Source organism: Amia ocellicauda, chromosome 22 (assembly GCF_036373705.1).
Source record: "Amia ocellicauda isolate fAmiCal2 chromosome 22, fAmiCal2.hap1, whole genome shotgun sequence".
Classification (NCBI taxonomy): Eukaryota; Metazoa; Chordata; class Actinopteri; order Amiiformes; family Amiidae; genus Amia; species Amia ocellicauda.
The window spans coordinates 6,555,858-6,575,689 of NC_089871.1; the positions used below are offsets into that span (position 1 = coordinate 6,555,858).

At 40.5% G+C, this 19,832-nt stretch overlaps 1 protein-coding gene across 2 annotated transcripts; it reads right to left on the bottom strand.

The window, feature by feature from the left end:
- Positions 1-570: 570 nt before the first annotated feature.
- On the bottom strand, positions 571-19,172 carry p2rx5 (purinergic receptor P2X, ligand-gated ion channel, 5). Of its 2 annotated transcripts, none has more exons than XM_066696405.1 (12): positions 18,737-19,172; positions 13,313-13,463; positions 8,872-8,943; positions 7,225-7,294; positions 6,172-6,268; positions 5,734-5,814; positions 4,859-5,000; positions 4,583-4,716; positions 2,959-3,052; positions 2,756-2,821; positions 2,237-2,319; positions 571-1,769 (listed from the first exon to the last, which is right to left on the bottom strand). In XM_066696405.1, the coding sequence occupies exons 1-12, from the start codon at positions 18,871-18,873 to the stop codon at positions 1,664-1,666; spliced, it is 1,233 nt and encodes a 410-aa protein (XP_066552502.1). In that variant the 5' UTR covers positions 18,874-19,172; the 3' UTR covers positions 571-1,663. The 2 variants fall into 2 exon arrangements, with proteins under 2 accessions (XP_066552502.1, XP_066552501.1); XM_066696404.1 differs by having other exon boundaries at positions 7,219-7,294.
- Positions 19,173-19,832: the final 660 nt, after the last annotated feature.

A 19,832-nucleotide genomic window follows, 5' to 3' on the forward strand; every position in this document is an offset into this window, starting at 1 on the left:
GTGCATTTGTACCTTTTCTATGACAATACTGCGTTGTATAGAATGGTTTCCTGCGTAAGATAATCTTGGTTACATTACACAGTGCTGTTGTGTCCTGAGCCTAATCCTTCTGCAAGACTGAACTGCAAGCCGTACGTTCGCAAACCCTACATTCGACATGGTGGAGTAGTGTTTGTTGTCATGATGGCAGTCTACACTGTAGATGTGGCCAGCTGTTTCATAGACGGACCACAAGTGAATCCCCTCAGAGTTAGTGGTGCTGGAGTCTCTTGCATGAAAACGTTCGGATTCTTTGTACCTTAAATCTATGTTGCTGGTCACACCTGAGGATCTCTATTATGATCTGGGTGAACGGCCGCAGCCTGCACAGCCACCCTGGAATGATGCCATACAAACACCTACAGCGAAGTATGTGTTACACCTGTAACCAGCATCAACTTGTACTGATCATAAGTACTGCAACTCCCCATGCAAACCCCGTTAGTATCGATATCCATTGAGATAAATTTAACATTTTAACAATGTCTACAGTAAGATCTGCAACCAAAATACATACAATAAACTTCACAGTAACATCTGAAAGCAACAGGTACTTACAGCAGTCTTTATTAAGTTACACATTGCCAATCCTATCCATGTCGTTACTTTGATTGTGACGCTTAAAAAAAAAAAAAATGCTGTGATCGAGGAATGTCCTGGAAAAACTCCATAACCCACTTTACCTTAATTCGTATGTGCAAAATATTATTCCACCGCCTGCGTAATTAACAGGTTGTCAAGTTTTTGATTTCAGTTTCTGAACCTCTTCAGCACCATTCACTGTAATTAATGTGTTTGTCATATCTTTTTAGAAGGATTTACACTTGTTTTCAGATAGATTACCATGGTCTAATATGAATAAATGTTCTGGGTGTGACCAGGACAGGGCTGAATTGTTCAATTTCAGTTAATTTAGTTAAGTTTAGACATACTTCCCAGGTGGCTAAGGAGAGTGGTGGTGGTCGAGTGAAAGGAGTAAGGAAGATGTATGGCTGGCCTCTTGCTTTCCCATAAGCCACACTTTTTTGGTGTATGCCATGCCTAATGGGCTGTGTGCTCATGTAGGAATGGTCCATAACATACGTGCAGCCTTCATAGATGTTGAAAACAAATCTGTATCCTGAGAACTAAAATACAAAATCTCAAATTTCATAGATAAAAGCTCGCTCAGAGCAAAGGTCATTGCTAAGACATGCCGATACAGTGTGTGCATTCTGTTCGTCTTGCTGCAAAGGCCTGCTTTCATGAGTGAGAGGATTTCACCTCAGGGTCATGTTAATGTTGATCATGCGTTACCTTGCTCAGACTGAAGTGTTTCCAGTATTAAAAGAACCATCACATTCACACAGAAAAACCTCCGAGATGGTACGAGCCCAGTCTGGTTTTGTCCCTCCCAGCGCACTGTAGTTGTCAGTTTGGAGCGGGACTGGCAAGTGAGGCTTGGTGATGGGGAGGCCGATGGTATTCAACTCTCCCAGGTGTTCATTTAGCATCGTAAACACTGAAGCGAACAAAGGCTATTTAATACAGACGCCGTCTTTGTTGACCAGGGAGGGCTGGACATCTGCCGTCCCCTTTGTTGACGCCACACAAATGGCACCGCCCTCGCTTTGTGCGCTGCTGGCTAGGTCTCAGGCGACAGGTCTGTCAGCTGTCTTCGTTCACACGTGTTTTTCTTGCCTGCTTTCGCCTCAGGCAGCGTAATTCCTTCCCCATTTTTTTTGCAGTTCCTGCAGGAGAAATCCACGTTCAGCACAACATAGATAACACATGGACTGTATGGCAGAATTAAGTTAAGCTTTTATACTTCTGGCAGTATGTGATGCCATATACAGTGTAAAGCATGAAAAGTATACTCTACTTTCGGAACACATTTACCTAGTTTGCCTTCTTTAACAAAGTGTTTATAAAAATTATATATCTATATATTTTTATATGCTTACAAACACTTCAGAACAAAACCATTAATTAGATTTCAGTGAACATAAGCTTATAATATTGCTTAATATCATTCTGAAAGTTGCAGTAGACGGGATGTAAAATATTGTTTTCTGTGGCATTTCTATGAGCTTGTGAAGTAAAGTGGTGAATTGAGCCTTGATACCTCACAGATCACAACCTTTAACATGATATCCACGTGAAATAAGACTATTCGATCGTAGGTTGTGTGACAATACTGTACTTTAAAGGGTCATACTTGGCACTCTCAAATTTCCGCTCTCTGTAGAAGGTGCTCTTTTTCATCATGTACAGCAGCACCAGGTCACAGAAGAAAGCCCCCTGAGAGAGGAGAAGAGACAGTATTGTATTATCAAAAGCCTTATTGAGTTCTATTGCAAAGTGTCTTCTATTAATTTTTTATTAGAAAGAAAAAAAAAAAGTCCAGCCAAAGAACAGTTCCAGTAACACAGCGCCCCTTTGTGGCCAAACTCCCACTGCTTATTAAAGTACAGACCAAGGATAATAAAAAATGTACAATCAAATCCAAGCCTGGGACAATACAGTAGATTTGACATAATGTGAACTGCTATGACCAATGTCTACTAACATATTGTTTACTAACTATGTGTTCTTGACTGACAAAACTAATGATCCCAAAAAATGAATACACCAATATGATTACCACAGTTCAAGTTTCAAATAAAGACATCTTCAATGGGCATTTGATTGGGTTATGGTTGAGAATTGAAGAAATGTAATACCGATTCATACTTACAGCACCCATTAATGCAACCCCAGAGCCGATATTAATTATCGTCGGGATTATGTTAAACTTTCCAGCCTGAAAAAGAAACATGGGCAATATGACAAAAGCCACGAGAGTCTGGAGATGAGAAACATGCAGCATTGGAGAGAATGAACAGGGACTATCAGGGATGGCACGGCACAGGAAGAGGTCACAAGAAACCACCGGCATACCTGTCCGGTTACCATGATGTCGAACCGGATCCCGTACACTTTGTAGAGCGTCCGACAGTCTTCCCCGGCTGTGTTTTTGTAATACCGAACATGTCTGAGAGAAAAAGACAAAGCATGACGAAAACATATCCTATTAACGCCCACCAGGAAAAAGAAACAGTTGTAGATTATGCAGTTATTATATACACTCACCTAAAGGATTATTAGGAACACCTGTTCAATTTCTCATTAATGCAATTATCTAACCAACCAATCACATGGCAGTTGCTTCAATGCATTTAGGGGTGTGGTCCTGGTCAAGACAATCTCCTGAACTCCAAACTGAATGTCTGAATGGGAAAGAAAGGTGATTTAAGCCATTTTGAGCGTGGCATGGTTGTTGGTGCCAGACGGGCCGCTCTGAGTATTTCACAATCTGCTCAGTTACTGGGATTTTCACGCACAACCATTTCTAGGGTTTACAAAGAATGGTGTGAAAAGGGAAAAACATCCAGTATGCGGCAGTCCTGTGGGCGAAAATGCCTTGTTGATGCTAGAGGTCAGTGGAGAATGGGCCGACTGATTCAAGCTGATAGAAGAGCAACTTTGACTGAAATAACCACTCGTTACAACCGAGGTATGCAGCAAAGCATTTGTGAAGCCACAACACGTACAACCTTGAGGCGGATGGGCTACAACAGCAGAAGACCCCACCGGGTACCACTCATCTCCACTACAAATAGGAAAAAGAGGCTACAATTTGCACAAGCTCACCAAAATTGGACAGCTGAAGACTGGAAAAATGTTGCCTGGTCTGATGAGTTTCGATTTCTGTTGAGACATTCAGATGGTAGAGTCAGAATTTGGCGTAAACAGAATGAGAACATGGATCCATCATGCCTTGTTACCACTGTGCAGGCTGGTGGTGGTGGTGTAATGGTGTGGGGGATGTTTTCTTGGCACACTTTAGGCCCCTTAGTGCCAATTGGGCATCGTTTAAATGCCACGGCCTACCTGAGCATTGTTTCTGACCATGTCCATCCCTTTATGACCACCATGTACCCATCCTCTGATGGCTACTTCCAGCAGGATAAGGCACCATGTCACAAAGGTGGAATCATTTCAAATTGGTTTCTTGAACATGACAATGAGTTCACTGTACTAAACTGGCCCCCACAGTCACCAGATCTCAACCCAATAGAGCATCTTTGGGATGTGGTGGAACGGGAGCTTCGTGCCCTGGATGTGCATCCCACAAATCTCCATCAACTGAAAGATGCTATCCTATCAATATGGGCCAACATTTCTAAAGAATGCTTTCAGCACCTTGTTGAATCAATGCCACGTAGAATTAAGGTAGTTCTGAAGGCGAAAGGGGGTCAAACACAGTATTAGTATGGTGTTCCTAATAATCCTTTAGGTGAGTGTAGTAACTCCTTTACAGTACGAGCTTAAGCCTAAAGGTAGTGAGAGGACGGTCAAATCCTATTAGTCAGAGCCTGTCTCTCTCACTCCCCATTAACGGCATAAAATGCGACTCCGACACTGCTTTGCCTCTTCAGATAACTGTCATAGTTCATGTAAATGATTTTTAGGGCTGGAGAATGTTTTTTTCTTGCCGTTGTTTTTTATTTGCCTGAGGTACCTGAAGTTATATCCTGAGGTGATGGATTTGTTGGAGTGCACGTCCAGTCGAGTGAACGTGTAGCGAGGGTTACACTTTGAGTAATCCTTGTCTAAATCACAGTTCCACTCAATCAGGACCCCTATGGACCCTCCCTGCAAAGATAAAACAAAGTACATTACAATACACAATAAGCTCATGTCGCAGGACTATGAATCGACAAAACAGGCTCCATTGATCTGAGGTCCTGCAGTGCCACGGAGAGCTGAGCCTGTCGTTAACGGCTTGCATACTTGCCATGACAGCCATTTCCTTAAAGTCGTGCTTTGCCTGGCGAGCCAGCTCTGCCAAACGGAAGATGGGGCAGTAGGGGTGATGGACTTCATGATATGTACAATTCTTTAAGTAGGAACTGTCTGTGGTATCCAGGACATTGGACCTGCGGGCAGAAAGGAAAGGAAAAATCATCGAGACGCACTGGAGACGAAGGCCGAGATTGATGCACTCAGTTCATCAGTTCAATTGTGTCATTTTCTTTCAAGAAAAAATCTGTTATTCCTTACGATGGACAAGAATGCTTTTAAAACTCTTTTTACTTTGTCATGAAATGTGCGATTCCTTTTTCTGATAGAAGAGACGGGTACATGGGATCAGTACAGTATGGTAAACTAACATGGGTCACTAAATGTTCAATGAAAAAGCTTTGGTGTGGCAGGTGTCATGTTTACTGACCACATTTCACATTTACAATGAGTATCGCTCTGTTTATATTTGAAAAAGCTTATGATTCCAGCTCTAATCTTCCCAGCAGATGGGTCTATATATGTCAGCTTGCCAGTGATATGGAAAGCGATAAGACGCACTGGGTCCACTGGCAGACCCTGATGTGAATCACACAAGCAGGCTGGAGATGATGGAGATGAAAGAATTTATGCTTAATGGTTTACTTTTGAATGTCAATCCTTTGCTAAGAGTGGAAGCTGCTACCGGGGTTAAGTGCATAGGCAAGTGATTTTTAGTTTCACTTCAGAAAGAGTGAAAGGAAGAATGTGTAATGAACTGATTGATTATATATATAGTTTATGTCAGCAATAATACATACAGTAATGCTGTTATTTTGGAAAATGTGCCCTGAGATGAGGTGTGTGTAGTCATTTATTTAGGTGGCTTACTTTGAAAATCCAAATTTGGGGAACCTAATGAAATTCTTGATGTACACTGTGAAGTTTTCAGCTTTCTCCAACGAGGGCTTCCTGAAACAAAAAAACAAAAAAAAAAAATATATATATATATATATATATATAATATATATTTAATTTCTATTACTCTCTCTAAAAAAATAAAAACTCAAACTTCAAACAAAGTGTGTGAGCTTCCAGTATTTACACCTGTCAATAGAATATTTAACTGAAATCCCTCCACTTCCAAGAAAAAGCATCTATACCGCAGAAATTTCACCTGAGATCATACACAGCCTCTTTGATATGTATGTGTTATTTCACATCCTGTTTAAGCTTTGTTTGAAGCTGCAGATCAGTTACATAGTGTTTCCTGTCACCCGAGCGTGACTTTTCTGTGAACCTGTGAAGGAGAAGTGAAAACGATCTTACTCAGGTCTGATGTTTCTCTCGACGGGACACCACCCAAATATCTCACAGGTGCCGGTAGCGTTTCTGGAGGTTTTCAAACAGCGGCCAGTTTTTATTCCTGTAGAGAAAGGAACATCACCAGTAAACTTATCTTTGCTTCAGTAGGATCAATTAGTTTTAGGTAAATTCAATATAGCTTGGTTTCTCTGTGCTATATTGTTTACTATGCTTATTCAGAATGTTTGCACAATTTTCTAGTTATTTTCTGTACATGAGTAAACCCGTTCAAATAACCAAGCAAATTCAGTGATTTTAAAGGTATAAAGGTATGTCATTTTTCTAATCAAACATTACATTTATGGCACATGAATCTCAATTACAATTAATAAATGACAATCGGAAATGCACCCAGAGGAATTGGAGAATGTGGATCATAACCGTATATTTTTCTTGACGATATATAACAATTAACAAGCAGGTAAGTAAGAGTATGCTTAACGGAGTATGTGGCTTGTTATGTGAATGAAATTGGTGCGCTGTATTATTCTGTTGTTGTCGTTACATATATTGATACACTTCTATTCGGGACAATAACGGAAAACCATTATTCTGGAAAGTCAGGGCCCTGCTATATGAAAATTACCAACCCTGGCACAGAGACAACATTTAATTAGTGCAAAACAGACCCACATGAACACAACATAGCTTGACCTTGTGCATCATGTACGGCCTGGCGTAATTGCTCTTGTAGGAGACTGATATTTAACCATGAGAGTAGACATGCTGAGGGCATATGAGAAAAGTCCACCATGTGAAGCTGCTCATTTTGTAGTGTTAGGCTTTACATACAGTGGGGGAAAAAAGTATTTGATCCCCTGCTGATTTTGTACGTTTGCCCACTGACAAAGAAATGATCAGTCTATAATTTTAATGGTAGGTGTATTTTAACAGTGAGAGACAGAATAACAACAAAAAAATCCATCCAAATACTTTTTTCCCCTCACTGTAACCTTTTGATACTCGAAACCCAGTAGCCATAGAAAGATGAGCAGTCGATTTATTCCATACCATTACCAGCAATGACTGCATCGCCAGCTACACAATCTTCATTTAGTCGACAATGAGCATCGAGGACCTTCGAGCTCTGAAAAGGATACGAAAGAGAAGACTGGAGTTAGTCAAACTTTCCGTTTTTTGAAAAACAAACAAGGACCATAATTTGCATTGATGTGGGCATAGTGTGACAATATTGCTAATCTCGGTACAACAGCTTTAAAGCAGAATATTTGTATCTAGTGATAACAGCAGTCCATATACAGTACTGAGATAGTAACCCAGTTATGTTTAATTTATTTTGAATGTTTACTACTAAGTTCAGTTTGGTTTTTGTTAAACAGCCCTGTTAACTTTTTAAAATTTGTTTCACTTTCTCAGTTCTTTCAAACCAACATTGTGTGTCAAAGTACTGTACTAAGTTACTGAATTGCTGAAGTGCTGTTACATCACACAGATAAAAGAGTAAAACATGCTGGTTAAACATTCGTATCTACTAGTATTTGTATCACACTGAGAACATTACACAAACAAGATGAACAGCAAAGGCAAAAGTAAAAGGCTGTCCACGTGTAAAATCCAGCTGTATATATAATAGATCAGAGCAGTGCCATGTATGGACTTCAGACATCTGAAGTAAATAGTTTTGTCAAGCCACTACCCAGACTGAGCATGTCATGTGAGAGTCGTTAGCAGGACTGAGATGCCGCGTTGCTAAGGAGCAAAAACAACAAGAGCACAAGTCGAAGGCGAGCTGTAAACCAGGCTGACAGGCCGTGCTGTGAGGTGCTTGGTTAAAAAAATTAAAATAAGTATTGTATATTAGAGTTGTTCCAGTAGCAGTTTTAATAGTCTTCCAAGTCAGGGGGCTTTCTAATCTAATGTGTGGATCTGAGAATGTCAGTTCCCTCTGTTTAGAAATCTATCTGCACACAGGCAGAGATCAAGAAGATGGTTGTTTCCTTCACTCACAGCACTCGAGGGCTGTGGGTACAATCTACACTTCAGTGAAGAGTGCTGTGTGCTGAGTGACTGTGCAGTAGCTCATCAGATATTGTGTAATTGGGCACAGTTCATATGTTTAAACTGAATGCAAACCACAGAGGCAACGAAGTGCCCAGAAGCCGTTTAATGATAACTGATTTCCACCTACACAACTCACTGTGCAGGAGAAAGCTACTGTTGTGACCTTGCAATGCAAAAAAAAAGTAGATTAATTTATTAAAAATCAGCACACAAGCCCTGCGGAATAAATAAGACTCCTCTGAAGCCCTTTTTCACTATAGCATCAGACAACGGTGTTCTCAAACGCAGAATAACGCTCTTACCATTTGCCCTTTTGTCTGTCTGTGTCAATATCTGCACCCATTCATACTTGTTTAAAGTAATGTAGTTCAGTCACACAGGTGAGATGCACTACTGAAAATAATGGCACTGCAACTGTTCCATATAGGTTTTGTTTGTTAGCAAAATGTGATGATTATGTGTTGTGTATCCTCTTCAGACTAGAAAAGCTGTCTAGAACCAAAGTTACACCACTGGGTCAGAATTGTTAATATTTGAAAGCTCTGTGGTGCGATTCAAATCTCGAACAGGGAGATTCGACCTGCACACGTTACAGGATCAATTTGCTTTGCTTGTTGAAGATCAGCTGTTTACTTCTCTTACCTCGGCACAGTAGGTCAGCTTCTGATTTGGAGTTTGTATTACGTTCGTTACAACAAAGAAGACTCTTTCTCCCTGCAAACCAAAACACACAGTTAAACAGTGACGTAAATCATGGTTTCCCAGATGTATTACAACTTGTACATTGCTTACGTTTTCATAAACATTAGTTTGCTCTATTATGTACAAATGTATATTTTAGACAATACATTTCCATTTTCTTCCCAGATACCAACTGCACAGTTTTCAATTACATCACAATTCAGTGTGTATCTTGTAAATGCAATGGGAACCTTTGACAGCATTCGCTATTGAGTTCTAGTCCATTGTTAAAGATTTAGTCAAAACTAGGGTTGCAACAACAAATCGATAAAAACGACAATAATCGATTATGAAAATCATTGTCAATGAACATCATTATCAATTAATTGGTCTGCTCATGTCGCGGGGAGCGTTTACTGATGACGTCACATTCATGAAAACACAGTCACATGCGAAATGGCAGAGAGTACAGATCAACCGACAGCAGAAAAAAGTATGCGCCCCAAGTCATCTAAGGCATGGGAGCATTTTACATTAAATGCAGCAAAGAAGATGGTAACCTGCAAGTTATGCAAAGCTGAGCTTGTGTGGCACAGAAGTACCACAGTGATGCACGAGCACATGAAAAGAAAACACGTTGGTGTCACGGATGAAGGTGAAACATCAGCACGGTAAGCAAAAACTGTGTATATCCTCATTATATGAAGATGTGAAAATGGTATAGTCTAGTTTAATTCAATGCTATAGTGTAAACAGCTTTGTTTACTAACTTCAGGATAGTTGCACTAGATCTATTTTGTCTCGAGCATCAGGTTGCACAATCAGCTCGCTCGCTTTTTTGTCACTGTGGTTTTCAGTGAATGCTTATGCACTAATGCATAATTTTTCCAGTCCTTTTAATCAAGCCTGTTAGCTTGCTGTGTTTCTCCATTCCGTTCTCTTTTTATAGAAATGAATTATATATTTTAGATGTTTTTGGTTTATATCTTCACATCTGAACAGCATGTCTGTGTAAAAAAATGTAACAAAAATGATGTTAAAACATAATGTTGTATTAATTATATATTATTTAGATTTTTTATATTAATCATGGTTGTCAACTTGCCATCAACAATTATCATTAAAAACAATGCAAATATTGATTTACACATAAATTGGTTCTCCTTGCATAGTCAAATGTGGGTTTTTTTATTTCAGAAAAAACAGCTCACCATGTATGAATTTGTTCAGAGGAGAAATCATGCACTCCTCAACAAGCAGCCATTGTAACAGTTGCCATCCTGAATATGTTGGTAACTGACATGCGGCCAATGTCAATGGTGGAAGCATTCTCAATCCAGGATACATTCTTCCCTCAAGGACCCACTTCACAAAATTGATGGAGAGGAAGTACCAGGAGGCATTCCAAAAAATTAAGAGTGCTATAAACACCACTAACAGCAGAATGGTTTTAACGACTGATATATGGACAAGTGTTGCCACTGAAGGTTACCTTGGCATGACATGCCATTACATTGGGAATGACTGGAAGATGACGTCTGTCTGCCTTACCACCATGCCACTCGAAGACAGACATACCTCAACCAACATTGCAGAGTGGTTAGAAGAAGTAGCAGTCAAGTGTCAAATACCTTCTGAGAAAATTAGTGCCATCGTACATGACAATGGTGCTAACATTGTGGCTGCTGCAAAATGACTGGAGGAGAAACATGGGTGGACCAGTATACGCTGCACTGGCCACACTTTGCAGTTTAATAATTTTTTTGATTAATGCTGCATTAAAGAACACAGGCATTGAAAGAGCTGTTGGACCTGCAAGATGTCTTGTGGAGCATTTTAAAAAAGTGAGCAAGCGGAAAGACAAACAGAAACAAATGGGCACACCTGAGCACAAGCTTGTTCAGGATGTAAGTACAAGATGGAACAGTACATTCTATAAGATTAACAGACTGAACAGAAGTGGCCTGTAACTGCAACTCTATCTAAGCCATCCATCACTCCTGAAGGTAATTGCTATCTTCACTTGAAACCAGACCAATGGAGTCTGCTTGAAGAGCTTTCCACTGCTCTTAAGCCTTTTGAATGTGCCACTGTTTTTATGAGTGGGCAAGAATATATAACAGTCTCTCCATTGCCTCCACTTGTGAAAGGGCTGTTGAAGTCCACTGAAGGTGCTGCCTTCGATTCAGCTTCGGTGAAGTCCTGCCAAGCCACAGCAGTTGAGCAGCTTCAAAACAGATGGAAGAAACACTCTTTGATCAGGTAGATAATCCTGTGATTCTCTCCTCTGCTCTGGACCCAAGGTTCAGAAGACTGAAATTTCTGTCACCTGAGCAAATTATAACTGTGCAAGCTAAAGTGCAAACTGAAGCACTTGCAGCAAGAAGGGAGATGGTGCAGCAGCAGCAAATGTCCACCTCAGCCATAAGAACAGCAGCTGAACCTTCAACATCTTTGCTTGACTCACTCCTTGAGTCTGGAGGCAGCAGTGAGGAAGACAGCAGAGAGGAGAAAGCTGAGGAGGACCTCAACACTCAAATAAGAAAAGAAGTCCTGGTTTCCAAGGAAGAAAATCCTTTGGTTTGGTGGAGAGATAATAATGATAAATATCCCACCTTGTCAAAATTAGCTAAATCCTACTTGTGTATCCCAAGCATCTCAACACAATCTGAGCATCTGTTCTCTGCTGTAGGTAACATAGCTTGCAAAAAGAGAGCCAGCCTCAGCCCGGAGCATGTGGACATGCTGACATTTTTGCATTCCAATTCAAAGTTTTGGAAGAGTGAATAAGAAACATGTTCGTATGAACAACACTGAACAGTGACAGTTTTCCTCTTCTTCTGCATTCTACCTCTGTATCAGACAGTAACATTTGTTGTTTGTTTATTATTTATAATTTTGATATTTCAACAAATTCTTCTGATTAATATCTTATTACAAACATGTTTGTGTCCTAATTTCATAATGTGACGTTTATATGAGTACAACTCAATATTTTGTTTTGTTTTGCTTATTTATATTTTGGATATTTAAATAAGTTTTACTGTTTAAAAACTGGACAAACTTTTGAGTTTTATTTATGTTTTATAATGTGAGGATTATATTTTAAAGTTTTGCAGCTTAAAGCTGTGGACAAACATTTGTGTTTTATTTAAGGTTTAAAATGGCTTTTGCACTTTTTAAAGTACACTTTTACACATACATACCCTGATTTAGGGTTTTATTCAGTTATAATAAACAAAAAATGTAATTGAAAAATTGTTTAGCTTTTTATCCGATTAATCGAAAAAATAATCGTACGATTAATCTATTATCAAAATAATTGTTAGTTGCAGCCCTAGTCAAAACCAATGAATTAGTTCCCTTCAAATCCAGATGAATATTTCTATGCACTCACCACAGCAGCCCCTGGAAATCTGATAACAATAGATGCAATCTGGGAACATTATCCCAAGACAGAGAAGTGAAATATTTATCTTACAGTTATTGAATCTGTCCCAAGAAATGCCACTAACCTTATTGCTTAAGACAATCAATTCCGCTTTCTAAAAAGGCATCAAATTAAACATCCCACCAACTAACAATGCAAGAACAGAAAAAAATTAATGGAGGTGTAATTAATACAAATTAAAGCTTTAATGGTCTCTCGGAAATCGCCATCAGTTTTATCGATTAGCAGCTGAACCGAATTTTGAATAATTTCTTCAGTCCATTCCTGATGGACCTGCGTATGATCATTAATTGGCAGAGTTTGATTCACCTCGATGGGCTATTGGAGGTCACGCAGGACTTACAGTGGTTCCCAGTTTGCACAGGTCTTTTTTATTCCTTGATTTTGCGTGAATTTGCAGTGCAAAATCTCAGCCTGTGTTTCCTGGCACACTTGGGTATTAAAAGATCCTTCCTGGTGGCCCACAGAAAGGTGGCAGCAGCAGGATGAGGTTTAGCTCTGGATTCAGGTGTAATATTTTGACTAATTTAACTCAATTTTACATTAGGAGTCCAACTAGGGTTAAATTGTGTCTCCCAAGGAGAAAAATGACTACTGCTCTATAGGATGCTATGCTGAACAGTGCTTGAAGTTGATTTAAACTTATTACTTGTAGGCAGTGCTTTACTCTCGAAAAGGTCTAAGTAAGTGCATTTTTATTCCATTCACAATTCAATGTAGACAGGCTATGAACCACAAGAAGCTTTAAAAAGGATTAAATGTGTCTATTTACCAGACACCCTTGCAATAAACAGTTCAGGCTGATTAAAACACACATCACCATGCATATACATGCAAGATGCTACAGTTTATTCCAATAAAGTGGTACCCAGAGCTAGGTGGCTGCATCGCTAACAGGTCGCCTACTCCCCTACTATCTTCCCACCATAAACCGTGTGTCTACAATCTCACCTGGGGGGGAATGACGTAATCCTCTGGCCCCCATACGAGAGGCCCGGTTTCCGAGCTGTTAATGAGAACCACTCCTTTCAGTTTCGTGATCACCGAGCTTTGAATCGATTCCTCTGTCTCCTGGTAACCCTTCTTCGTCAGAAAGACCCACCTGCACACGGCAACATTTAAGAATATGGATTTCGAAGCTCAAATAACAATATATACACTCACCTAAAGGATTATTAGGAACACCTGTTCAATTTCTCATTAATGCAATTATCTAACCAACCAATCACATGGCAGTGGCTTCAATGCATTTAGGGGTGTGGTCCTGGTCAAGACAATCTCCTGAACTCCAAACTGAATGTCTGAATGGGAAAGAAAGGTGATTTAAGCAATTTTGAGCGTGGCATGGTTGTTGGTGCCAGACGGGCCGCTCTGAGTATTTCACAATCTGCTCAGTTACTGGGATTTTCACGCACAACCATTTCTAGGGTTTACAAAGAATGGTGTGAAAAGGGAAAAACATCCAGTATGCGGCAGTCCTGTGGGCGAAAATGCCTTGTTGATGCTAGAGGTCAGAGGAGAATGGGCCGACTGATTCAAGCTGATAGAAGAGCAACTTTGACTGAAATAACCACTCGTTACAACCGAGGTATGCAGCAAAGCATTTGTGAAGCCACAACACGTACAACCTTGAGGCGGATGGGCTACAACAGCAGAAGACCCCACCGGGTACCACTCATCTCCACTACAAATAGGAAAAAGAGGCTACAATTTGCACAAGCTCACCAAAATTGGACAGTTGAAGACTGGAAAAATGTTGCCTGGTCTGATGAGTCTCGATTTCTGTTGAGACATTCAGATGGTAGAGTCAGAATTTGGCGTAAACAGAATGAGAACATGGATCCATCATGCCTTGTTACCACTGTGCAGGCTGGTGGTGGTGGTGTAATGGTGTGGGGGATGTTTTCTTGGCACACTTTAGGCCCCTTATTGCCAATTGGGCATCGTTTAAATGCCACGGCCTACCTGAGCATTGTTTCTGACCATGTCCATCCCTTTATGACCACCATGTACCCATCCTCTGATGGCTACTTCCAGCAGGATAATGCACCATGTCACAAAGGTCCAATCATTTCAAATTGGTTTCTTGAACATGACAATGAGTTCACTGTACTAAACTGGCCCCCACAGTCACCAGATCTCAACCCAATAGAGCATCTTTGGGATGTGGTGGAACGGGAGCTTCGTGCCCTGGATGTGCATCCCACAAATCTCCATCAACTGCAAGATGCTGTCCTATCAATATGGGCCAACATTTCTAAAGAATGCTTTCAGCACCTTGTTGAATCAATGCCACGTAGAATTAAGGCAGTTAAGGCGAAAGGGGGTCAAACACAGTATTAGTATGGTGTTCCTAATAATCCTTTAGGTGAGTGTACATTACGCAACAATGTTTTGGTATATTAATAGCAACAGCTACAGTGGGGGAAAAAAGTATTTGATCCCCTGCTGATTTTGTACGTTTGCCCACTGACAAAGAAATGATCAGTCTATAATTTTAATGGTAGGTGTATTTTAACAGTGAGAGACAGAATAATAACAACAAAATCCAGAAAAATGCATTTCAAAAAAGTTATAAATTGATTTGCATGTTAATGAGGGAAATAAGTATTTGACCCCTTCGACTTAGTACTTGATGGCAATACCCTTTTTGGCAATCACAGAGGTCAGACGTTTCTTGTAGTTGGCCACCAGGTTTGCACACATCTCAGGAGGGATTTTGTCCCACTCCTCTTTGCAGATCCTCTCCAAGTCATTAAGGTTTCGAGGCTGACGTTTGGCAACTCGAACCTTCAGCTCCCTCCACAGATTTTCTATGGGATTAAGGTCTGGAGACTGGCTAGGCCACTCCAGGACCTTAATGTGCTTCTTCTTGAGCCACTCCTTTGTTGCCTTGGCTGTGTGTTTTGGGTCATTGTCATGCTGGAATACCCATCCACGACCCATTTTCAATGCCCTTGCTGAGGGAAGGAGGTTCTCACCTAAGATTTGACGGTACATGGCCCCGTCCATCGTCCCTTTGATGCAGTGCAGTTGTCCTGTCCCCTTAGCAGAAAAACACCCCCAAAGCATAATGTTTCCACCTCCATGTTTGACGGTGGGGATGGTGTTCTTGGGGTCATTCCTCCTCCTCCAAACACGGCGAGTTGAGTTGATGCCAAAGAGCTTGATTTTTGTCTCATCTGACCACAACACTTTCACCCAGTTCTCCTCTGAATCATTCAGATGTTGGCAAACTTCAGACGGGCCTGTACATGTGCTTTCTTGAGCAGGGGGACCTTGCGGGCGCTGCAGGATTTCAGTCCTTCACGGCGTAGTGTGTTATCAATTGTTTTCTTGGTGACTATGGTCCCAGCTGCCTTGAGATCATTAACAAGATCCTCCCGTGTAGTTCTGGGCTGATTCCTCACCGTTCTCATGATCATTGAAACTCCACAAGGTGAGATCTTGCATGGAGCCCCAGACCGAGGGAGACTGACAGTTATTTTGTGTTTCTTCCATTTGCGAATAATCGCACCAACTGTTGTCACCTTCTCACCAAGCTGCTTGGCGATGGTCTTGTAGCCCATTCCAGCCTTGTGTAGGTCTACAATCTTGTCCCTGACATCCTTGGACAGCTCTTTGGTCTTGGTCATGGTGGAGAGTTTGGAATCTGATTGATTGATTGCTTCTGTGGACAGGTGTCTTTTATACAGGTAACGAGCTGAGATTAGGAGCACTCCCTTTAAGAGAGTGCTCCTAATCTCAGCTCGTTACCTGTATAAAAGACACCTGGGAGCCAGAAATCTTGCTGATTGATAGGGGATCAAATACTTATTTCCCTCATTAACATGCAAATCAATTTATAACTTTTTTGAAATGCGTTTTTCTGGATTTTTTTGTTGTTATTCTGTCTCTCACTGTTAAAATACACCTACCATTAAAATGATAGACTGATCATTTCTTCGTCAGTGGGCAAACGTACAAAATCAGCAGGGGATCAAATACTTTTTTCCCTCACTGTAAATATAGTGGTTGAGACTCCAAGTAAAACTTGTTTGTTTGTTTTAGTTTCCAAATGAGAATATCTGAGCGTCATTGTTGACTCAGTTACTTAATATATAATAGTTCAAGCCAAACTCACAGTACTTATAATTGCTTCTGCACTTGACAGATACATTGCAAACACTTCAGCACATCAACTATTTTATTTAGGTATTAGTTTTTTTTCTTTTAAATCAGAGATCTCTGATCATTTCAAGTCATGTGGTATTTCCTTTCATTCACCTTCTTTGTTTTGTTGTGGAGTAATCAGTGTAGTGCAGTGATATCAACCTTGAAGGAGACTAATTGTTTTTCTTTTTTTGATTGTAAATCACTGAGCATGTATGATAATTGAGACATACCTGCAATGGATCTCTGCTAAACTGGTTTGAGAAGATGTATAATAATAGCCTTCAAACTCAGAACGTGACATGGGTTTGTTTTAAGCGCTTAGAAAAGTTTCACAGAACAAAAGTCAAAGCTTCATTAAATCACTCACATTGGTCATTTCATTAAATATTTCCAAATGTATTATGACTTTTAAATAATGGGCCATGTTAATAATAATAATAATAATAATAATAATAATAATAATAATACATAAATAGTATTTCTTCTACAAACATATGGTTGTTCGCTGGCAATTGGCAATCCATGATTTAATTTACTACTAATAACTACTATCTACAAGCACCCCTCATCAAAAATTAAAAGTACAATGTAATCTTTTAATAGAGATTTAAAGACAAAAACACACAGAGAAAGCATTAAACAATGTCCCTGGGGTTCAACATAATGTGCATTAATGGCTGCCTCTTCAATTTCCAGTTTCCATACCCACAATAATCCATCTCCATGTAATAATCTTGACGTTAAACACCAACTTTGTATTTTTTTAGCTCTACTCATATTGCAGAAACCAAACGGTCCTGTTGTAAAACTCCCTACTTGGAAAAAGTGGGAAAAATGTTTGTATCCACTTACTGAGAAAGGTATTAAAGCTAGAAACACAGTACCATGACTGTCCATTTTGATAACAAAAAAGGCAATTGATACAGAAAGGACACACCCGTCTGTACAAGTGTTTCTGGGGTGTAGTCTGTAAGCATGTGTGAGAGATGTATCTGTATGAAGGAGGAACACTTAGTGCAGTATTTTCCAACATCGAGCTGTTTCTAGTAGGAGTTGTCAGACGGGCTTTGGTCAGACAGAATCTAATTATTTCCAGACAGCTGCCGTCTAAAGACCTTCAACTTTTAAGGAACAGGTGTAAACGTGGTAACTGGGAATGGACCTTTGACACTCTCAGGTCAAACAGCCCACGCTTCTGGAGGGCGACCAGTCACCCTTAGTGTAAAGTCCCAGGGTCAGACCTTGGTCATGTGAATTGTGCTCATAAACACAATCTCACATAGTCTTTTATTTATGGAAGCAAGTTACTTGTCAGCTTTAAGCTCCATCTCAGCTTTTCGTATGACAAAGTTCTGGAAAAAAGTATAGAGATTATGAAGTATACAACCTCCCTCCCAACCAGGACTGAGTGATAGCCCTTAATGGGGTGCTAAGTTTCTTCTGGTGACATCCATCATTTCACCACACATAGTGCCTTTAAATCATTACAATCAGGTAAACCCCGTCACGTGTGTTACAGGAATCAACCCCAAAGCACATCATGTGCAAATCTGCTGCGTATTCATGTATGAGACAGGAAGCATACACAACTCCTGCAATGTCATTTTTCAAATTCAAATGTAATGTGCCAAGACCAAGACACGCGTTTCATTTTAATTTGTATTAAAACATAAACCCAATACTGGTATTGTGACAGTTTCTAAAAATACCCCCTTAAATAACTGGCAGGGCTTCTCAAATAAAACTGTGGAAGAGAACGATCAAGGCGATGATCAAAGGCATCCCTTCATTTGTATACTGATTATTGCTCCTTTTCACCCTTTTCATTCCCCACGTTTCTCGGTCCAGTGGGAATGCGCTGTGAATTTGTATTTACAGGCATGCGGCAAGTTGGGAAAATGCTGATCAGGGAAGCCAATGTAACAGCGATGCATGACTTTCAGTTTGGGCTTAAAAATACCAGCAGCATCTGAAATATCAATAATATAGGCTCCTATATATTTAAAAAGGTGGAACACAAATGCCAACCCCTAAAATAGCCTATAATTGAATGATTGACAGGTTACAATACATAGTCAGCTAATCTATCATGTAAACACCATTCATTCTCTCAAGCAGAAATATATATATGAATGGATCTTTTTTAAATGCAAGGATCATACATTAGAACAACCTAGTTCAAAACGTGTGTGTGTGTTCATATTCACACAGATGACTTACCCGACAATGTACCCTAACACAGCCAGCTGTATCACTCTGTATAACACCCCGACTCGTTTGTTGGAGGCAATGACATACTTCTCCGTTTTATAGTCGAAAACCGAGAAGAACACAGACTTCCAGCCGTCCTCGGCCATCCCGTCCGCGGAGCCGCAGCCCAGCCACCCTGCGCCGACAGACCGCAGGTCCCGGCCGGTACCGCCGGCGCACAGTCGCCTTAAAGACACAACGACATCAGAAACCGCGGCGGGTCGGGGAGTTATACCAGCTCATTATATATCCATCCGCTATGTTTTGATTGAGTTCCGACACTGCACCGTCACAGTTCAAAACTAGTATTAAAACGAGTCCACACATGCAAGCACAGCAGCACCGCAGTCTCTCCAGGTTGCCCTTGTCTGATCTGCGCCTGCTTCCTGTGCTGCTGTGTGTCAAACAGGCGGATACATGTATTGCATGTATTGATACTTTGTATATGTGCTATTCGGATCATAGACCAAGAATGTATCTACACACGTGTATAAAGCAGCTATTCTGAGATAATGTATCTGACAGGGACCCTGTGTCAGCAAGTTCCTTCATCTATAGCCTATTGACGTCACTGAAATGCCCAGTTGCAGGGAGACTATCCAACTGCCAATACAAACTAGTTTTTAAAGATGTCAGGCTGTTTGAATCATTTCATCTACCTGAAACAGTTTCGTGACATTCCGCTTAGGTCGAGGAAGAGCCTATGGCATTAGCCTACCATGTTACTTTAGCCTCCGCACACACATGGTTTTGTGAATCCATAGATTATGTGTATTATTGTCAGGGTTTCAAAGATCATCTGTGTTACCCCCGCCACCTTAAAGCATACTTTTGTTGGTTGTTCATTCCAGTAGCCTTTCCTAATATGTGAGTCCTAGCAAATGTCGTACAGGGATCTGTCCCTGGAGTTAGATATCTCTGTGTTTGTGTGGGGTAAAAATAAACCCTGGATATAACCTGACACTGCATGGCTGCCAATAGGGGCATTCAGGACAACAGCTGCCTGTCTCAGCCTCGCACTTTGGGCCAGGATTAATAATTGTGTGTGCAGTCAAAACTGAAAACA